We start from the raw sequence: 15,323 nt of genomic DNA, 5'->3' as shown, positions 1-15,323 counted from the left end.
CTGGGAGGTCGGGGAGGCCTTCCCGATTCCTGCTGCCTCCCCCACGCCACTGCAGTCCATTTTTTTTTTGGGGGGGGGTTTCTCCGTTTTCGGAGCACGGAGTTGAGGGCACCCTCACCATCTACTGACTCCTAATTCGGGAGAAGGGAAGGAAGCCAGAATTGGAGAGCAGGAGTTGGGGGGGGTTAGTTTCTGGGGAGAGAAGCGCCAGACCACCTTTCTACAACCTTGAGTGCTTACTACTTGATTGGTCCAACCAGGCTGTGACCCCCGTTTTTAATTCCTGGCGTCGGGAACAGTGCGAGGCAGGCTGCCGCGAAGGTTGGGGTGGGAACGCTGATCTCTAAGCACTAACCTACGTTAGCCTTTTCCTAAGCCTGAGTGCATTGTTAAGAAGGCAAAAATATTTGAATGTCTTGTCAATTACAATCATTCCTGTATTTCAAAATAATCAGGGTCTGCCTACCCCTCTCATCCACTGCAACCATAGTAGCTCTAATTTTGTTACCCACCTATAACTTTTAAAAATTGGCTCCTTTGAAAGACTAGTTTCGCCTTAGCCTAACCAATGTTATGTGTCTAATCATGGGTTTTATGTACTAACAACGTTTTTACATAAGTTAAAGGGGCACAGAGACCCATTAAAAAGGCCATCCACTATCAATGAAAATTGCCTTTGGCTCATTCTCTGTAAGCTCTAGTGGGAGTCAAAGAGTTCTGGCCAGAGGCCAGCTTCAGGACTGAACTGGCACCTGACAAACTTAAGGCAAATTCCTAAACTCAGGAAAAACATGGAAACACCTAGATTCTGCTTTTAACTGGGTACCTTCAGGTTAAGATGTTAATTCATATAAATGCCATCCATGGTGCCTGGGCCGGAATGGAAGCACTATAAATGAAGTTTTTGTTTTTAAGCTGCCCATTTTTTTCAGAGATTCGACCCCTCTTCAGCATTGAGCAATACTAAAGATAGAGCAGTGACAGAGAGACTCCGGCCTGGCCCTGACAAGGCTCAGCCGGGTGAGGGAGACAGACGATCAACTTAAATGCACTCAAAAGATGTTCAACTTAAATGTACTCAAATGATGATTGAACTGCACTTTTTTTTTGTATCTGCTGGAACAGTGGGTGTCGAGAAAGACTTTCCTGAGGTGATATTTGAGCTGAGGCCTGAGAGATAAAGAAAATCTGGTTGTAGGAAGTAAAGACTCCTAAATAAAAAAAGATGCCCATGCCTGACAGGTGGTGGCACAAGTGAGGTCCCAGGTTCAAAAGCCTGAGGTTGGTGTCTTGAGTGCGGAAGTGGCATGATCCGTAATCATTGGCTTGAACCCAAAGGTTGCTGGCTTGAGCAAGGGGTCACTGGCTCAGCTGGAGCCGCCCAGTCAAGGCACGAATGAGAAGCAATCACTGAAAAACTAAAAGTACTACAACTACAGAGCTGATGCTTCTCATCTCTCTCCTTTCTTATCTCTCTCTCACTCCCTGAGTCTAGCATTTAAAAAAAAAAAGATGCCCATTTCACAGATGAGGAAAATGGAGTTGCCAGGGCAACACCAGGGGCTAAGCCAGGTCTGAGTCCAGGATGGTGCTTGTTTTCTACCTAACTCCAGGCTCTGCAGCAGGTTTGGGAGTAAGAAAACCAGCTCCTGCTTTCATGAACTGTGGAGGGAACATACCTTAAACGGATAAAGGCACTTCTCCATTTGGGGACACTATGAAAAAGAACCATAGGACATGGAGAGAGAATCTAAGAAGCACACCCTTCCTAGCCTGGGGAGGGAATCCAGGATGTTCTTCTTGATGACATTTTGGTGCTATCTGCAAGATGATCTGAACCCGGGCCTTGATGGCTTTAAGAAAGAAAAAAAAGGCCCCTAAATCCAAGGAGGTAGCTTCTGCTGGTTGAAGAGTGGGGCAAGTGTAGGTGCTGGAATCCCAGGCCTGTCTCAGCCAGAGCCTCAAGTAGTTGTATTAAAAATAAGTTTATTGATATCTTGTAACCACTGAGGAGAAAGGAGTGGGTGGAGCTCTAGAGGTCAGAGACTGCAGTGGGAGGCAGAGGGCCCAACCTATACCTCACCAGTGAGAACTCACAGCCCTCTCCCTAGGATACAGATTGCTGTCATCCTCATTGTCATACATATTCTGATTTGTCTCAAAACCCCCACCTCCTCCAAAGTTTGGATTAGGGGTGTGGGAAGGCCCCCACAGCTCAATTCTCTTCAAGTCAAGACCAGGTTAGGGAAGGGGGTATGTGCAGACCCACGAGGTTCCCTCTGCAGCCCATAAAGGGCAATAATAAATAACAAAATTGATGGCTTAGAAGTCAGGGTTAAGGGAAGCAGCCAGGCAGACAGCGCTGTACTGGAGAAAGGGCTGGGGGACCCATCAATGAGGCCCCCCGTGAATCAGGCACTAACTAGTACAGGGAGCGGGGTGCTTGTGCCCCTGCAGCAGGGAGCCAGGGTGCAGCTGGCACAGGGAAGGTGCATTGCCCTCCTCCGCTGGGCTAAGCTGGGAGAGGAAGTGCAGGCGAAAGAGCGTAGTCAAGCTTGAACCCAATGGTACATTTCATGGAGATTTCCATCGCCCCCGCCTCTTCCTTGTAGGAAAACCTTTCCTCCTCTTGTGTGGGGGGGAGTCATGGGGAGGAAGTGGGGCTGGGAGTGGCCGAGGGGCCCCCTCCTCACTTCTAGGGGCAATGATCACCCCTCTGGCTGCCACCATGGCCCGGTCCACAACAGTAGCCACCACAGACACAGGTTCTGGGGTGATCTCCACCTTGGGGGCAGGTGGGGGCAGGATGGGCCTGGGGGGTGTGGGTGTGGGTGGGGGCAAAGGGGGGGGTAGTGGGTCCACCGGGGTTCTGGGGAGAAGGGGCAGCAGGGCGCTGAGGGCCTCACTCAGTTTGGTCAGTCCCTGACGCAGGGTGCCAGCCAGCTCCCTGATGGCATTGGCAGTCTCCTGCTGCGCACGCAGGAAGTCCAGGGAAGAGTCTGGGGCAGAGGGCGTGGGCAGAGGCAGTGGAGGGGGTGGGGGACTAGGGGGTAAGGGTGCCACTTGGACCTGCTGCAGTGGCTGGGGTGGTAGAGGTGGAGGGGCCGGGGGTGGTGGAGACAAGGCCAGACGGGGCAGCTGGACAGTCTGCAGGGCTGGAGAGGGCGAGGACTCACGCTCCTTAGGCGGTGGGCAGCCCCTTTCCTGAGGATTGCAGGAGGGCCGGGCCCAGGGCTCCGGGCTGCTGGAGCCCCCCTTGCTGTGGGCTGGTGTATCTGTGGAGAGAGAGATGTAGGTAAGGCGTGCGTGACCCTGCAATGCCACCTCCACCCACCTCGGCCCCAGAGCCAGCTTTGTAAAGCTTAACAGATCATGCCTTATAACAGAAGCCTTTGTACCCAGGGGAAAGAGTCAATATATTTAACAGTAACCTGGTGGCCTGTGCCAGCCTTAGTGCAAGCAGGGTCCTGGAGGTCCCCGGCTGAGCCAGGAAGAGCCAACATTTTAGAAGGCTATGGTCTGCTCTCTCAGGCCTCCTTGCTGGGTCCTGGGGATGTCAGGAGGGCTGGGGAGAGAGGTGTGGTGGCTAGAGCAGAAGGGGCACTTCTGGACGCTGGGAGTAGGGCTGTTTTCTACCAGGATGACAAGATCAACCTCATCTCTGGTCTGTACCAGTTCAACCCCAGGCCTGCTGGGCTTCTTGTCTCCTCTCACCTGGGATCTCATTTATGCCCATGAACTTGAACACAGCTATTGCAGTAATATAAGGTTAGAGTAATTAATTATAGAAAAATATGGAAGATATATAAAAATAATTAGGATAAATTAAAAGCAATTAAAGAAATTAAAGTTATGCCGTCTAAACAAGAATTAATATAGTGTGTACAGATATGATAAAGACTTTGCCTTTCACGCAAGGCTCAGTTTGTGTGTGAAGTTCCATATAGATAAGAAGTGGCTTGATGTCATAACTCTGTGAGTTGACATAGACAGGAGGCTTCCCTAGGAACATCTTAAAAGTGGCTTGATGTAACATTTCAGTAGATTAACATAAAAGGGCACCCAGAGAGGAACTCCCAAAAAGGTGGTTTAAGGTGATATCCTGTAAATTGACACCTGTTAGAAGATATTGGCCAGAAAGGTACTAAAGCTGAGGAGCCCCTACTGCGGTAATCACCCTAACTCTAACGTGAATGTGGACTGTCTCCACGCCACTCTGACCAAAGACAACCCAGAGGAGCACGCTGACAGGGCCCCCTTAAGCTGTACCCAGGCACACAGAAAGGATTTGTGAGTAATAAACTGCCTGTATGATTCTTGCAACTAACTTGTGTGTTGGTTGTGCCTTTCCTCTGGTGGCACTTGGTCTCGGCACTGATAAGTAGAATCCTCATAGGTGCTCGAGTAGTCTCAAAGAAGCTGCCAGCCCTGCAGTTAAGCAGGAGTGTCCCACTGTGCAGAGAAGTCGAATCAGGGAGGCCTGATCAACGTAGAGCTCGGGCTCTACTGGGACAACAGCCCACATGCATAAGTTCCCAGATTTCCAAACCCTGCTTGAACCTCTCCTTCCAGCTGTGTACCCGGCATACCCCCTTGATGATCTAATAATGTCTCACACTCACTTGCCAGAGCTGAGCTCCTTCCTGGTCCTTCCTCTCAGCTGATGGCATCTCCATCCTTCCAGCTGGTTGGGCCCAAAACTTCCACTCTTTTCCCTCCGAAGGTCCCATCCATGTTCCAATAACACTGGCTCTGCCTTCAAACTATTTCGATATCCAACCTCTTCTGTCCACTTCCATGGCCCCCGCCCTGGCCCCCGCCCTGGCCCATCCACCATCTCTCACCCGGACTATGGCAGCTGCCTCCTCACTGGGCTCCCTGCTTCCTCCCCTGCCCCTTACAGTTTGTTCTCCACAAGTGCCTCAATGGTTCAACTGTAACACATGATACATGTCAGTTATGCTACAGGAAAGAAACCGGTCACCAAGGCCTACATTTCACATGATCTACTTATATGAAATGTCCAAAATAAGCAGATCTCCATGGACAGAAAGTAGATTAGTTGTTGCCTAGGGCTGGGTGGAGATGGGGGGGGGGAATGAGGTGGGGAGTGGGGGCTAAGAGGTGCAGGGCTTCTTTCTGAAGTGATGAAAGTGATCTGAAATAGACTGTGGTGATGGTTCCAGGACTCTGGGAACAACATTACTAGAAGTCACTAAACTGTAGACTTGAGATGGGCAGGTTATATGGTATGGGGATTCTAGCTCAATGAAGATGTTAAAAAATACAAGTCAGATGTTGTCTTTCTCTTCTCAAAGCCTTTCTGTGGCTCTCATCTCACTCAGAAAAACCAAAGTCCTCAAAGACCCCAAGGTTCTGCACAATCTGCCCCCATTGCCTCCCCTGGGCTCCTGCCCCCCCCCCCCCCCATCTCTATCTCTTTATCTTGTTCACCTGGCTCCACCACCTTGGCCGTCTTTTTTTTTTTTTTTTTTTTTTTTATTTATTTTTTACAGAGAGAGTGAGTCAGAGAGAGGGATAGACAGACAGGAATGGAAAGAGATGAGAAGCATCAATTATTTTTCATTGTGTGTTGCAACACCTTAGTTGTTCATTGATTGCTTTCTCATATGTGCCTTGACCACGGGCCTTCAGCAGACCGAGTAACCCCTTGCTGGAGCCAGCGATCTTGGGTTCAAGTTGGGGGGCTTTTTGCTCAAACCAGATGAGTCCACTCTCAAGCTGGCGACCTTGGGGTTTTGAACCCGGGGCCTCTGCATCCCAGTCTGACGCTCTATCCACTGCGCCATCTTGGCCTTCTTATTGGTCCTCAAACACAGTAGGGTATTCCTGCCTCAGGAATAGCATATTTGCATATGCTATTTCCTTTGCCAGGAAAGGTCTTTCCCCAGACCCTGCCTGGTTCCCTCCCTAACCTCCTCCACATTAGCTCCTGGTTGTTGCTTCTCATATGTGCCTTGACCCGGCAAGCCTGGGGTTTTGAGCCAGGGATGTCAGCATTCCAGGTCAACGCTTTATCCACTGTGCCACCACAGGTCAGGCAATCCCCCGCGTCTTAAGTAGTTTCCATCCTTGTCCTTTTCTGGCCTAACCCTCCCTGGTTTAACCCCCTGCTCTCTGCCTGGCATGGGGCTGCTCTGTGTGTGTTGTCCGTCTCCTGATGTCACTTCCCTCAGGTAGGGCTTTGTTTTGTTCCCTGCTCTTCACCCAGTGCTTTGAACAATGTCCAGCACAATTTTTTTTCTTCTTTTTTTTAAATTTATTTTTATTTTATTTATTCATTTTAGAAAGGAGAGAGAGAGGGAGAGAGAGGAGAGAGAGAGAGAGAGAGAGACAGAGAGAGGAGCAGGAAGCATCAACTCCCATATGTGCCTTGACCAGGCAAGCCCAGGGTTTCAAACCGGCAACCTCAGCATTTCCAGGTCGACGCTTTATTCACTGCACCACCACAGGTCTTTTTTTTTTTTTTCTTTAATAAGGAAATAATGAGCCCTTGTGGATAGTTCAGTTGGTTAGCATCATCCAGAAGCGCAGAGGCTTCCAGTTCGATCCCTGGTCAGGGCACATACAGGAATGGATCAATGTTCCTGTTTCTCTCTCTTTCTCCCTTTCTTCCTCACTCTCTAAAATCAATACATTAAAAAAAAAATCTTAAAAAAATATAAAAATAACGGCCCCAGACGGGGGTTGCCAGTGGATCCCAGTCCGGGCGCATGTGTGAGTCTGTCTTACCATCTCCCCTCCTCTCACTTAAAACAAAACAAAAACCCATAATAATAATAATAACTGGCTTCTGGGGAGTCAGCACTGGTTGAGCCATCAGGCCCTAGGTGCTTGCAGCAACCTTCCCAAAGTTCCCTAGCACCTACAGGGGCCAGTCCACCCTCTCCCTGGGGCTACCGGGCCTCAGCCCTGGCCCCTTTCCCCCCTTCCTCGCCTCAGGGCTGGTGCACAGGCTTTCGCCTCCTGATCCCCCCACTCCCTGCACTGCCCCTTGGCCAGCTCAAACATTCCTTCCTCTGGGAGCCTGCTTCCTGCTCCTAAGTCACATCAGAGCCCCCTGCTCTTCTCTTCCAAGTCAGCCAGTCCCCTCCAGCCCTGAATGCTGGAGGTCCAGCCTCTCTGGGCCATCCAGGCAGGACAGGTAGGGAAGGCTGGGAGTGAGACAATGGCCACAGCTATCAGTTGTGTGACACTTTCTTGGCCAGGCCCTGGGAAAAGTGGCTGAGCTCTCCTGTGTTATTTCAGAGTCCTCTCAGCCATTCTCTGGGGTAGGTGCTATCACCATCACCCCATCACACAGATAAGGTGACTGAGGCAGAGAGGTGTCACAGAGCTGGTAATGGCAGAAGAGGGATTTGAACCCTGGTAGGCTCCAGAGCCCACACTTTTAACCACTCTCTAGGCAGGGGCTGTGGGCTGAGGGTGGCAAGTCTCACTCATAAGGGGCATGAGAACTGTAGCCACTTGAAAATACGACTTTTCGTCTACTGAATTCAAGAAGCAGATAGTGGCCCACTCTTTATGCCCACACAGGTCATGGAGGGCCATCACACAAGAGTTAAAATCATATTTGTTTGCAAACTTTGAGCCTCAGTTTCACTACCTATAAATGGATGTGTGAGTGCCAGGGACCAAGGGATCCAATAATGTATCTTCTCCCTGAGGGCCATTACTGAGACTTACTGCATCATCTTGGGCACAGGCTTTAGTGCCACACAGTAAATTCTTAATGTTGTTATTCTTCTTTCAAACATTAGGTCAGAGAGAAATGTTAGCTTTCCCACTAGTGTGAACAAAGATACCTCATGCTGCCCAGGCTGTTTCAGTCCTTAGGTCGGATCAGTTCCTTTTTTTGAGTTTTACACAATGGGTAGTCTAATCAAGGAATCTTTAAGCACATTCCTGCCTCAGGGCCTTTGCATGTACTGTTTCCTCTAGCTCAGTGGTAGTCAACCTGGTCCCTACTAGTGGGCCGTCCAGCTTTCATGGTGGGCAGTAGTGGAGCAATCAAAGTATAAATAAAAAGATAGATTTAACTATAGTAAGTTGTTTTATAAAGATTTATTCTGCCAAACTTAGTGAAAATCTGACATAAATTATTATTATATGCTTTAACTTGCTGTAACTCTGCTTTATAAATTTTATAAAGTAAAGTTACTTCCCTACTTTATAAATCACCATTACTGTGGAACCGGTGGGCGGCAGAAAATTTTACTACTAACAGAGATGCAAAAGTGGGCAGTAGGTATAAAAAGGTTGACTACCCCTGCTCTAGCTGGAAGTGCTCTTTCTTCAGATATCCATCTAGTTGGCTCACTCTCTCTCATTCAAGTCTCTGTTCAAATTCACCTCCTCAGAGAAGCTGTCCTGGTCTACTCGGTTTATAGCAGCCTTCCATCACTCACTATCCTATTTTTTTGTGTCTGTGACAAAGAGAGACAGAGAGAGGGACAGATAGGGGACAGAGAGACAGGAAGGGAGAGTTGAGGAACATCAATTCTTTGTTGCCGCTCCTTAGTTGTTCAGTGATTGCTTTCTCTATGTGCCTTGACCGGGAGGCTACCACAGACTGAGTGACCCCTTGCTCAAGCCAGTGACCTTGAGTTCAAGCCAGCGACCTTGGGCTTTAAGCCAGCGACCATGGGGGCATGGGTTATACCTATGATGGTATAACCATCTCAAGCCAGCGACCCCGAGCTCAAGCTTGTGAGCCTGCACTAAGCTAGCAACCTTGGGGTTTCGAACCTGGGTCCTCTGTGTCCTAGTCTGTCGCTTTGTCCACTGCACCACCGCCTGGTCAGGCTCACTATCCTTTTAATACTTTATTTTTCGTTTTAGCTCTTATTGCTTCCTGTAAATCAGTGGTCCCCAACCCCCAGGCTGCGGACCGCTACTGGTCTGTGGGCCATTTGGTACCAGTCGCAGAGAAAGAATAAATAACTTACATTATTTCCGTTTTATTTATATTTAAGTCTGAACGATGTTTTATTTTTTTTAATGACCTGATTCCCTCTGTTACATCCGTCTAAGACTCACTCTTGACGCTTGTCTCGGTCACGAGATACATTTATCCGTCCCACCCTAAAGGCCGGTCCGTGAAAATATTTTCTGACATTAAACTGGTCCGTGGCCCCCTGGCTGGTTGGCTCAGTGGTAGAGCGTCGGCCTGGTGTGCAGGAGTCCCAGGTTCGATTCCCGGTCAGGGCACACAGGAGAAGCGCCCATTTGCTTCTCTACCCCTCCCTCTCTCCTTCCTCTCTGTCTCTCTCTTCCCCTCCCGCAGCCAAGGCTCCATTGAAGCAAAGTTGGCCCAAGCGCTGAGGATGGTTCTATGGCCTCTGGCTCAGGTGCTAGAATGGCTCTGGTCGCAACAGAGCAACGCTCCAGATGGGCAGAGCATCGCCCCCCTGGTGAGCATGCCGGGTGGATCCCGGTCAGGCGCATGCAGGAGTCTGTCTGATTGCCTCCCTGTTTCCAACTTCAGAAAAATACAAACAAACAAACAAACAAAATACAAATAAAACCCCCCCAAAAAAAAACTGGTCCGTGGGCCAAAAAAGGTTGGGGACCACTGCTGTAAATGATCTGTTTGGGGTTACTAGTTTGTGGTCTGACTACCATAATTATACTGCTCACAAAAATTAGGGGATATTTCAAAATGAATATGAAGCAATTAAAAAAAGAAGCATTAGCGCTGACCAGGCGGTGGCGCAGTGGATAGAGCATTGAACTGGGATGTGGAGGACCCAGGTTCGAGACCCCAAGGTCACCAGCTTGAGTGCGGGCTCATCTGGTTTGAGCAGAGCTCACCAGCTTGGACCCAAGGTCACTGGCTCAAGCAAGGGGTTACTCGCTCTGCTGTAGCCCCATGGTCAAGGCATATATGAGAAAGCAATCAATGAACAACTAAGGTGTCACAACGAAAAACTAATGATTGATGCTTCTCATCTCTTTCCATTCCTGTCAGTCCCTCTCTCTGACTCTCTCTGTCTCTGTAAAATACAAAAAAAAAGAAGCATTAGATTATTTTTATTAAACAAGAACATCAGAAAAGCAAAGCTGTTTGATTATGCAAATGAGATGCAAAACCAACTTTTATTTCATTGGTGAAAATGCACTGTACAAAAGGCTGAAAGTACTGGAGTATCTGCACGTTCTTTGATCCCCTAATTTTTGTGAGCAGTGTAGAATGTCAGGTTCATAAGAGAAGGAAAATTGTCTTTTTACATACAGTGTGTCCGTAAAGTCATAGTGCACTTTTGACCAGTCACAGGAAAGCAACAAAAGACGATAGAAATGTGAAATCTGCACCAAATAAAAGGAAAATTTTCCCAGTTTCATACCTATTCAGTGTAGTTCAATATGGGCTCATGCACAGATTTTTTAGGGCTCCTTAGGTAGCTATCCCGTATAGCCTCTACAGACTCGTCACTGACTGATGGCCTACCAGAACGGGGTTTCTCCACCAAACTGCCGGTTTCCTTCAACTGCTTATCCCACCGAGTAATGTTATTCCTATGTGGTGGCGCTTCGTTATAAACGCGCCGATATTCACGTTGCACTTTGGTCACGGATTCGATTTTAGCCAGCCACAGAACACACTGAACTTTCCTCTGTACCGTCCACATCTCGACGGGCATGGCCGTGGGCTGCTCCGCTGTATACCTGGTGTTATGTCATCATCTGCGCATGCGTACATGCTGCCACATCATCTTACAGAAACTGGGAGGGTTTTCCTTTTATTTGGTGCAGATTTCACGTTTCTATCGTCTTTTGTTGCTTTCCTATCACCGGTCAAAAGTGTACCATGACTTTACGGAAGGACACACTGTAGTATTATTCCCAGCATCTATAACAGTGCCTGCCTGGGAACAAATACTCAATAAGTATTTGTTAAGTGAATAAATTAATGAAAGGGTTGCACAGCTTCTGAGAATACAAATTTGCCTTGTCTGATCCAGTTCAACAGGGCCATTTCACAGATACCAACACTGCAGTTTAATTCACACTGAGAACAAGGGTCCCAGGTGATTATCTCTCTCTCTCTCTTTTTTTTTTTGTGTGTGTGACAGAGACAGAGATAGGGACAGACAGACAGGAAAGGAGATGAGAAGCATCAATTCTTCATTGTGGCACCTTAGTTGTTCATTGATTGCTTTCTCATATGTGCCTTGACCATGGGGCTACAGCAGACCGAGTGACCCCTTGCTCAAGCCAGTGACCTTGGGCTCAAGCTGGTGAGTCTTGCTCAAACCAGACGAGCCCACACTCAAGCTGGCGACCTCGGGTTTTTGAACCTGAGTTCTCTGCATCCCAGTCCGACGCTCTATCCACTGCACCACCACCTGGTCAGTCCTCTCCCTCTCCCTCCACAGTTTCATGACTTCCAAATGCCCTCAAGATAAAGTCCAAAGTTTGACTTCACTTACGAGCCACGAGTGACCTAATTCTGACATAATTAACTTAAGTCGATATTAATTGTTATATTGTTGGGCAGTCTAGCCCAATAGTTAAGAGCATAGACTGTGAGTTGGCTACAACCTGTATTCTAGTTTCAATTCTACTAGTTACTGTGTGACCTTGGATGGGTAAATGAACCTTTCTGAATCACATGATTTCAAACTGCTTTGTTTGATCATGTCCTTCCCTTTCTCAAACCCTTCAATGGCTCCCCACAGCACTTATGGATAACAGTCAAACTCCTCACCTCAAGCTAAAGGCCTGCAGGGTCTGGTCTTTGCCCACCTTCCAAACCTCATCTCAAAAATATTTCCTTTCTCAGTCTTCTCACTCTCCCTCCCTCTTCTCAACCTGGAAACTTCAGTTTTCTAAACTGGTCAAGCTTTCTTGTTTCCAAGCCACTGCACATGCTGTTCCTTCTACCAGGAACACTTTCCCAACTCTTCATCCTCACTGTATCTCAGCTCTGATTTCTCCTCCTCGAGGAAGTCCTCCTTGACCTCTCAGGCTGGGTTAGCTGCCCACTCTGAGTCATTACTATATATGTATTAGTCTGTCTTCCCCCCTGGACTGTGGGGAGTCCTAAGAGGACAGGACTGAGGATGTCTCAGTCACAGAAACACTGAGGTTGAATTCACACTAAGAACAAGGGTCCAGATGATTGCATCTCTTTTGCTTAAGACACTTTCATGACTTCCAAATGCCATCAAGATAAAGTCCGAAGTCTGTCCTACAGTGTGTCCCCAACATTGCCCATCAGCATAGGGCAGGTGCCTGGGGAATAGCTATAGAAGAAATAATAACCCAGAGTCAAGGCTAAATGGGAAGTCTTGTCCTCAGCTTTCTTCTATACCTCTTCCACTCAGGGCTGACCTTGGGGAACTTACCAAACCTCCTTGAGACTCTGATTTATAAAATTGTGAAATAGTTCTCACCTCACAGCACTGGAAATTATATCAAGAGCTAATAACAAGTGTTCAGGAGTCTATATACTAAGCAACTTATGTATTATTAATTCATTTCATCTTCACAGCAACCTTTGGGTAGGGACTATTTTTTATTCCCATTTTACAGATGCAGAAACTGACCTGCAGTGACTTACCCAAAATGACAAACAGCTGAGTGGCAAAGTTGTGAAGGGAGCCCAGTCTGCCTTCAGAGTCACTAGCCTACCAGAATGCTTTGTGAGCTGATGACCCTAATGTGGGCTGTGGGACCAGGCCCCCTAAAACTGCGTTCTGTTCCTGACTGACAGTCAGTAGCTGTGGATCTGAGGCAAGTCTTTTCACTTTTCTGAGCCTCGGTTTCCCCAGGTTTAAAACTGGAGTAATAATAGCATCCACTTCAGAGTTGTAGTGAGAATTTGATGAGCCACGTCAGGGGCTCGGACCAGTGCTAGACACACAGCAGACTCTGTGACAGCTCCTGCTAACGTGATAGTGAAGGAACTCACCTGACCCTCGGTCTTCCCTGCGGTCCTCAGACAACACGCAGCGTTGGGAGCAAGCGCTTGGGGTCGGTGGCGGCTGTGAGGAGGCGGCCGCGGGGGGCTGCTCGGCCCCTGCACCAGCTCCTGGCCCCACCACACCCGGCCCGAGTATGGCAAAAATGGTCTCCTCTTCGGCAGAGAAGGCGTCCTCAGCGGCAGCCCCAGCACCCTGTGTGGAGTGCGGCACGCGGGCCAGCTTCTCCTTGGTGCGGCGCTTGAAGTCGTTCCAGCGCTTCTGCACCTCCTGACCCGTGCGCTTCCAGGTGGTGATGCCGTTGATCTTGGCCGCGATGCTGTCCCAGACACGCCGCCGCTCCGCCACGCTCACCCGACGACTTTGCGCGCCGTAGAGCTGCGGGTAGTGGGCGCGCACCTCCCGGATCAAGATCTGGTTCTCTTCGAACGAGAAGCGCGGCTTTCGCAGCCGGGTGGTCTCTTCCGCTTCGCCCGCCGCCGCCGAGGCCATGGCGCCCCCCGACGCCGCCGTCCTGCCGCCTGGCGCATGGGGGGCGCCGGCGCTGCGGGCACAGGGCGCATCGCGCTGGCGGGGGCTCGGCGTCCCCGCACCGCCAGCCCCACCCCGGCCGCAGCGACAATGGCTTCTAAATCCCCGGGACTAGGGATGGAGGCAGGGGATTGATGGGGGCGACAGGCTGTGGGGGGCAGACAGAATGCCTAATAATAGCTGACACCCGTTGAGCGCTCCTCTAGTGCCTGTGCGACGCAAAGTGCCAAGCTTAGGAGTTGATGGAAACTGGGGGAGGGTCTGAAAGGGCGGAGGAAAATGAGGAAAAGCGGAAGAAGGGGTGTCTGCAGGAGTTAGAGGAGAATGGGGGCATAGGAGAAATGGAAGGAGAATGGGGGTGTCTCGGAGGTCGAAGAAGCATGGGGATGGTGGGGGTAACATGCTGAAGGGGAGATGCAGCAAGAAGGGGGGGAGGATCTGGAGCATAGGAGCGCTCTGGGGATTCCAGGCCAATAGGACGTCTGTAAGACCATTATGAAAAGGCGTCCTCAGAGGAGATGTGCAGGAATAATGGTGCGTTGGGGACTTCTAGGGCAGTGGAGGAGATGGGACGATGAAATGTTAGGAATTAGGGTCTGCAGGGATTGCGGGGCTCTGGGGATTACCAGAGATTAAGGGGAGCTCTGGGGGTACTGGGGGCCTGGGATTAGGAGGCTATGGGGGACTCCCGGAAGAGTGAGGGTCGCAGAGGGTGGGGACCGAGTCGGGCCGCGGGTCACTCACCGGCGCCGCCGCAGCCGCAGCCCCCGCCTGCCCGTCGGTCCAGGCTCGGGCTTCTGCGGCCTCTTTCCTCCCCCCTCGCCTCAATCCGTCCCCCCTCCCGGCCCCGCCTCCTGCCGCCGGGAGAGCCATGGCGCAGGCGCAGATAGCGCCAGTCGGTTCCCAACGCCCTTACCGCCTGGGTTTCACGCCCCTTCCACGGCGCAAGCGTAGCAAACCACCTTCCACCGGCGGGCTGCAGCCCCCAGATGTCAAAGCGGGGCACGCATATAACCCTGTCTCACGCATGCGCGCCCCTCGCCTCTAGCCTTGGTACCCAAAGACTACTTCCCTGCGCAGGCGTAGCAATCCTTGGAGGAGGCAGGAGAGATGATGGAGAGAACTCGGGGACTTTGACAGTCTTTCAGCCCACCCAGTTCAATAACTATGCATATATCTTATTCTCTCAGAGAAAAGGGGGGGGGGGGGGAGCTGCGCTGTAGGTATGCGCTTCGTCTCCATGACAGCTGCGTTGGTGGGGTGGCGGTGGGTCGTAAGAAAACCGGGTTGTAGTCCCCTTAACACCCGCCCCTGCACCGGACTGCTCGGATCTGCTAACCACTTATTATCCCGTAGGGGCGGGGCACACTGGAGGGCGCAGTAACCATGGCAAAGCATAAACCATTCAACCATGCCTGGGGGCTCCCTGTCCACACTTTCACATCACTAGGCACCGGAAGGAGGTGTGAGTGAGAGCCTCTTGGGTGGGGAGGCAATCCTGCGCAGGCATGATTTGAAGCAAATGCGGAGAGATAGGAATAATTCTAGAAAACGGGTTGAGTGAGTTGAAAGGCAGGATTATGGAGTTAAATTGGGCCGAGAAATCTATATAGTTCAGTATTCTGCAGGAGCCCTCAAGGTCATTCAACAAATGGTGCTTCATCTATTCAACAAATATTTATTAAGCGCCCGACACAGTTCCAGGTACAGTGAATTCAAAAGACAAAAATTTATACCTTCATGGGGTTCCTTTTTTAGTTGGGAGAATCAGATAATTAGAAAAATAAGATATATAAGTGAGAAGGTGATAAATATATAAAAAAATTGAAGGAAAATGGATTGGGG

The 15,323-nt window shown here is 49.9% G+C and overlaps 1 protein-coding gene across 2 annotated transcripts; it reads right to left on the bottom strand.

The window, feature by feature from the left end:
- Positions 1 to 1,969: 1,969 nt before the first annotated feature.
- MYPOP (Myb related transcription factor, partner of profilin) lies at positions 1,970 to 14,503 on the bottom strand. Of its 2 annotated transcripts, none has more exons than XM_066265326.1 (3): positions 14,395 to 14,503; positions 12,938 to 13,491; positions 1,970 to 3,275 (listed from the first exon to the last, which is right to left on the bottom strand). In XM_066265326.1, the coding sequence occupies exons 2-3, from the start codon at positions 13,437 to 13,439 to the stop codon at positions 2,575 to 2,577; spliced, it is 1,203 nt and encodes a 400-aa protein (XP_066121423.1). In that variant the 5' UTR covers positions 13,440 to 13,491; positions 14,395 to 14,503; the 3' UTR covers positions 1,970 to 2,574. The 2 variants fall into 2 exon arrangements, with proteins under 2 accessions (XP_066121423.1, XP_066121422.1); XM_066265325.1 differs by lacking the exon at positions 14,395 to 14,503 and adding an exon at positions 14,223 to 14,298.
- Positions 14,504 to 15,323: the final 820 nt, after the last annotated feature.

The sequence above is a fragment of the Saccopteryx bilineata genome, chromosome 3 (assembly GCF_036850765.1).
Source record: "Saccopteryx bilineata isolate mSacBil1 chromosome 3, mSacBil1_pri_phased_curated, whole genome shotgun sequence".
NCBI lineage: Eukaryota > Metazoa > Chordata > Mammalia > Chiroptera > Emballonuridae > Saccopteryx > Saccopteryx bilineata.
The sequence above is the reverse complement of the archived record's forward strand: the minus strand, read 5'-3'. Positions and strand labels throughout refer to the sequence as shown.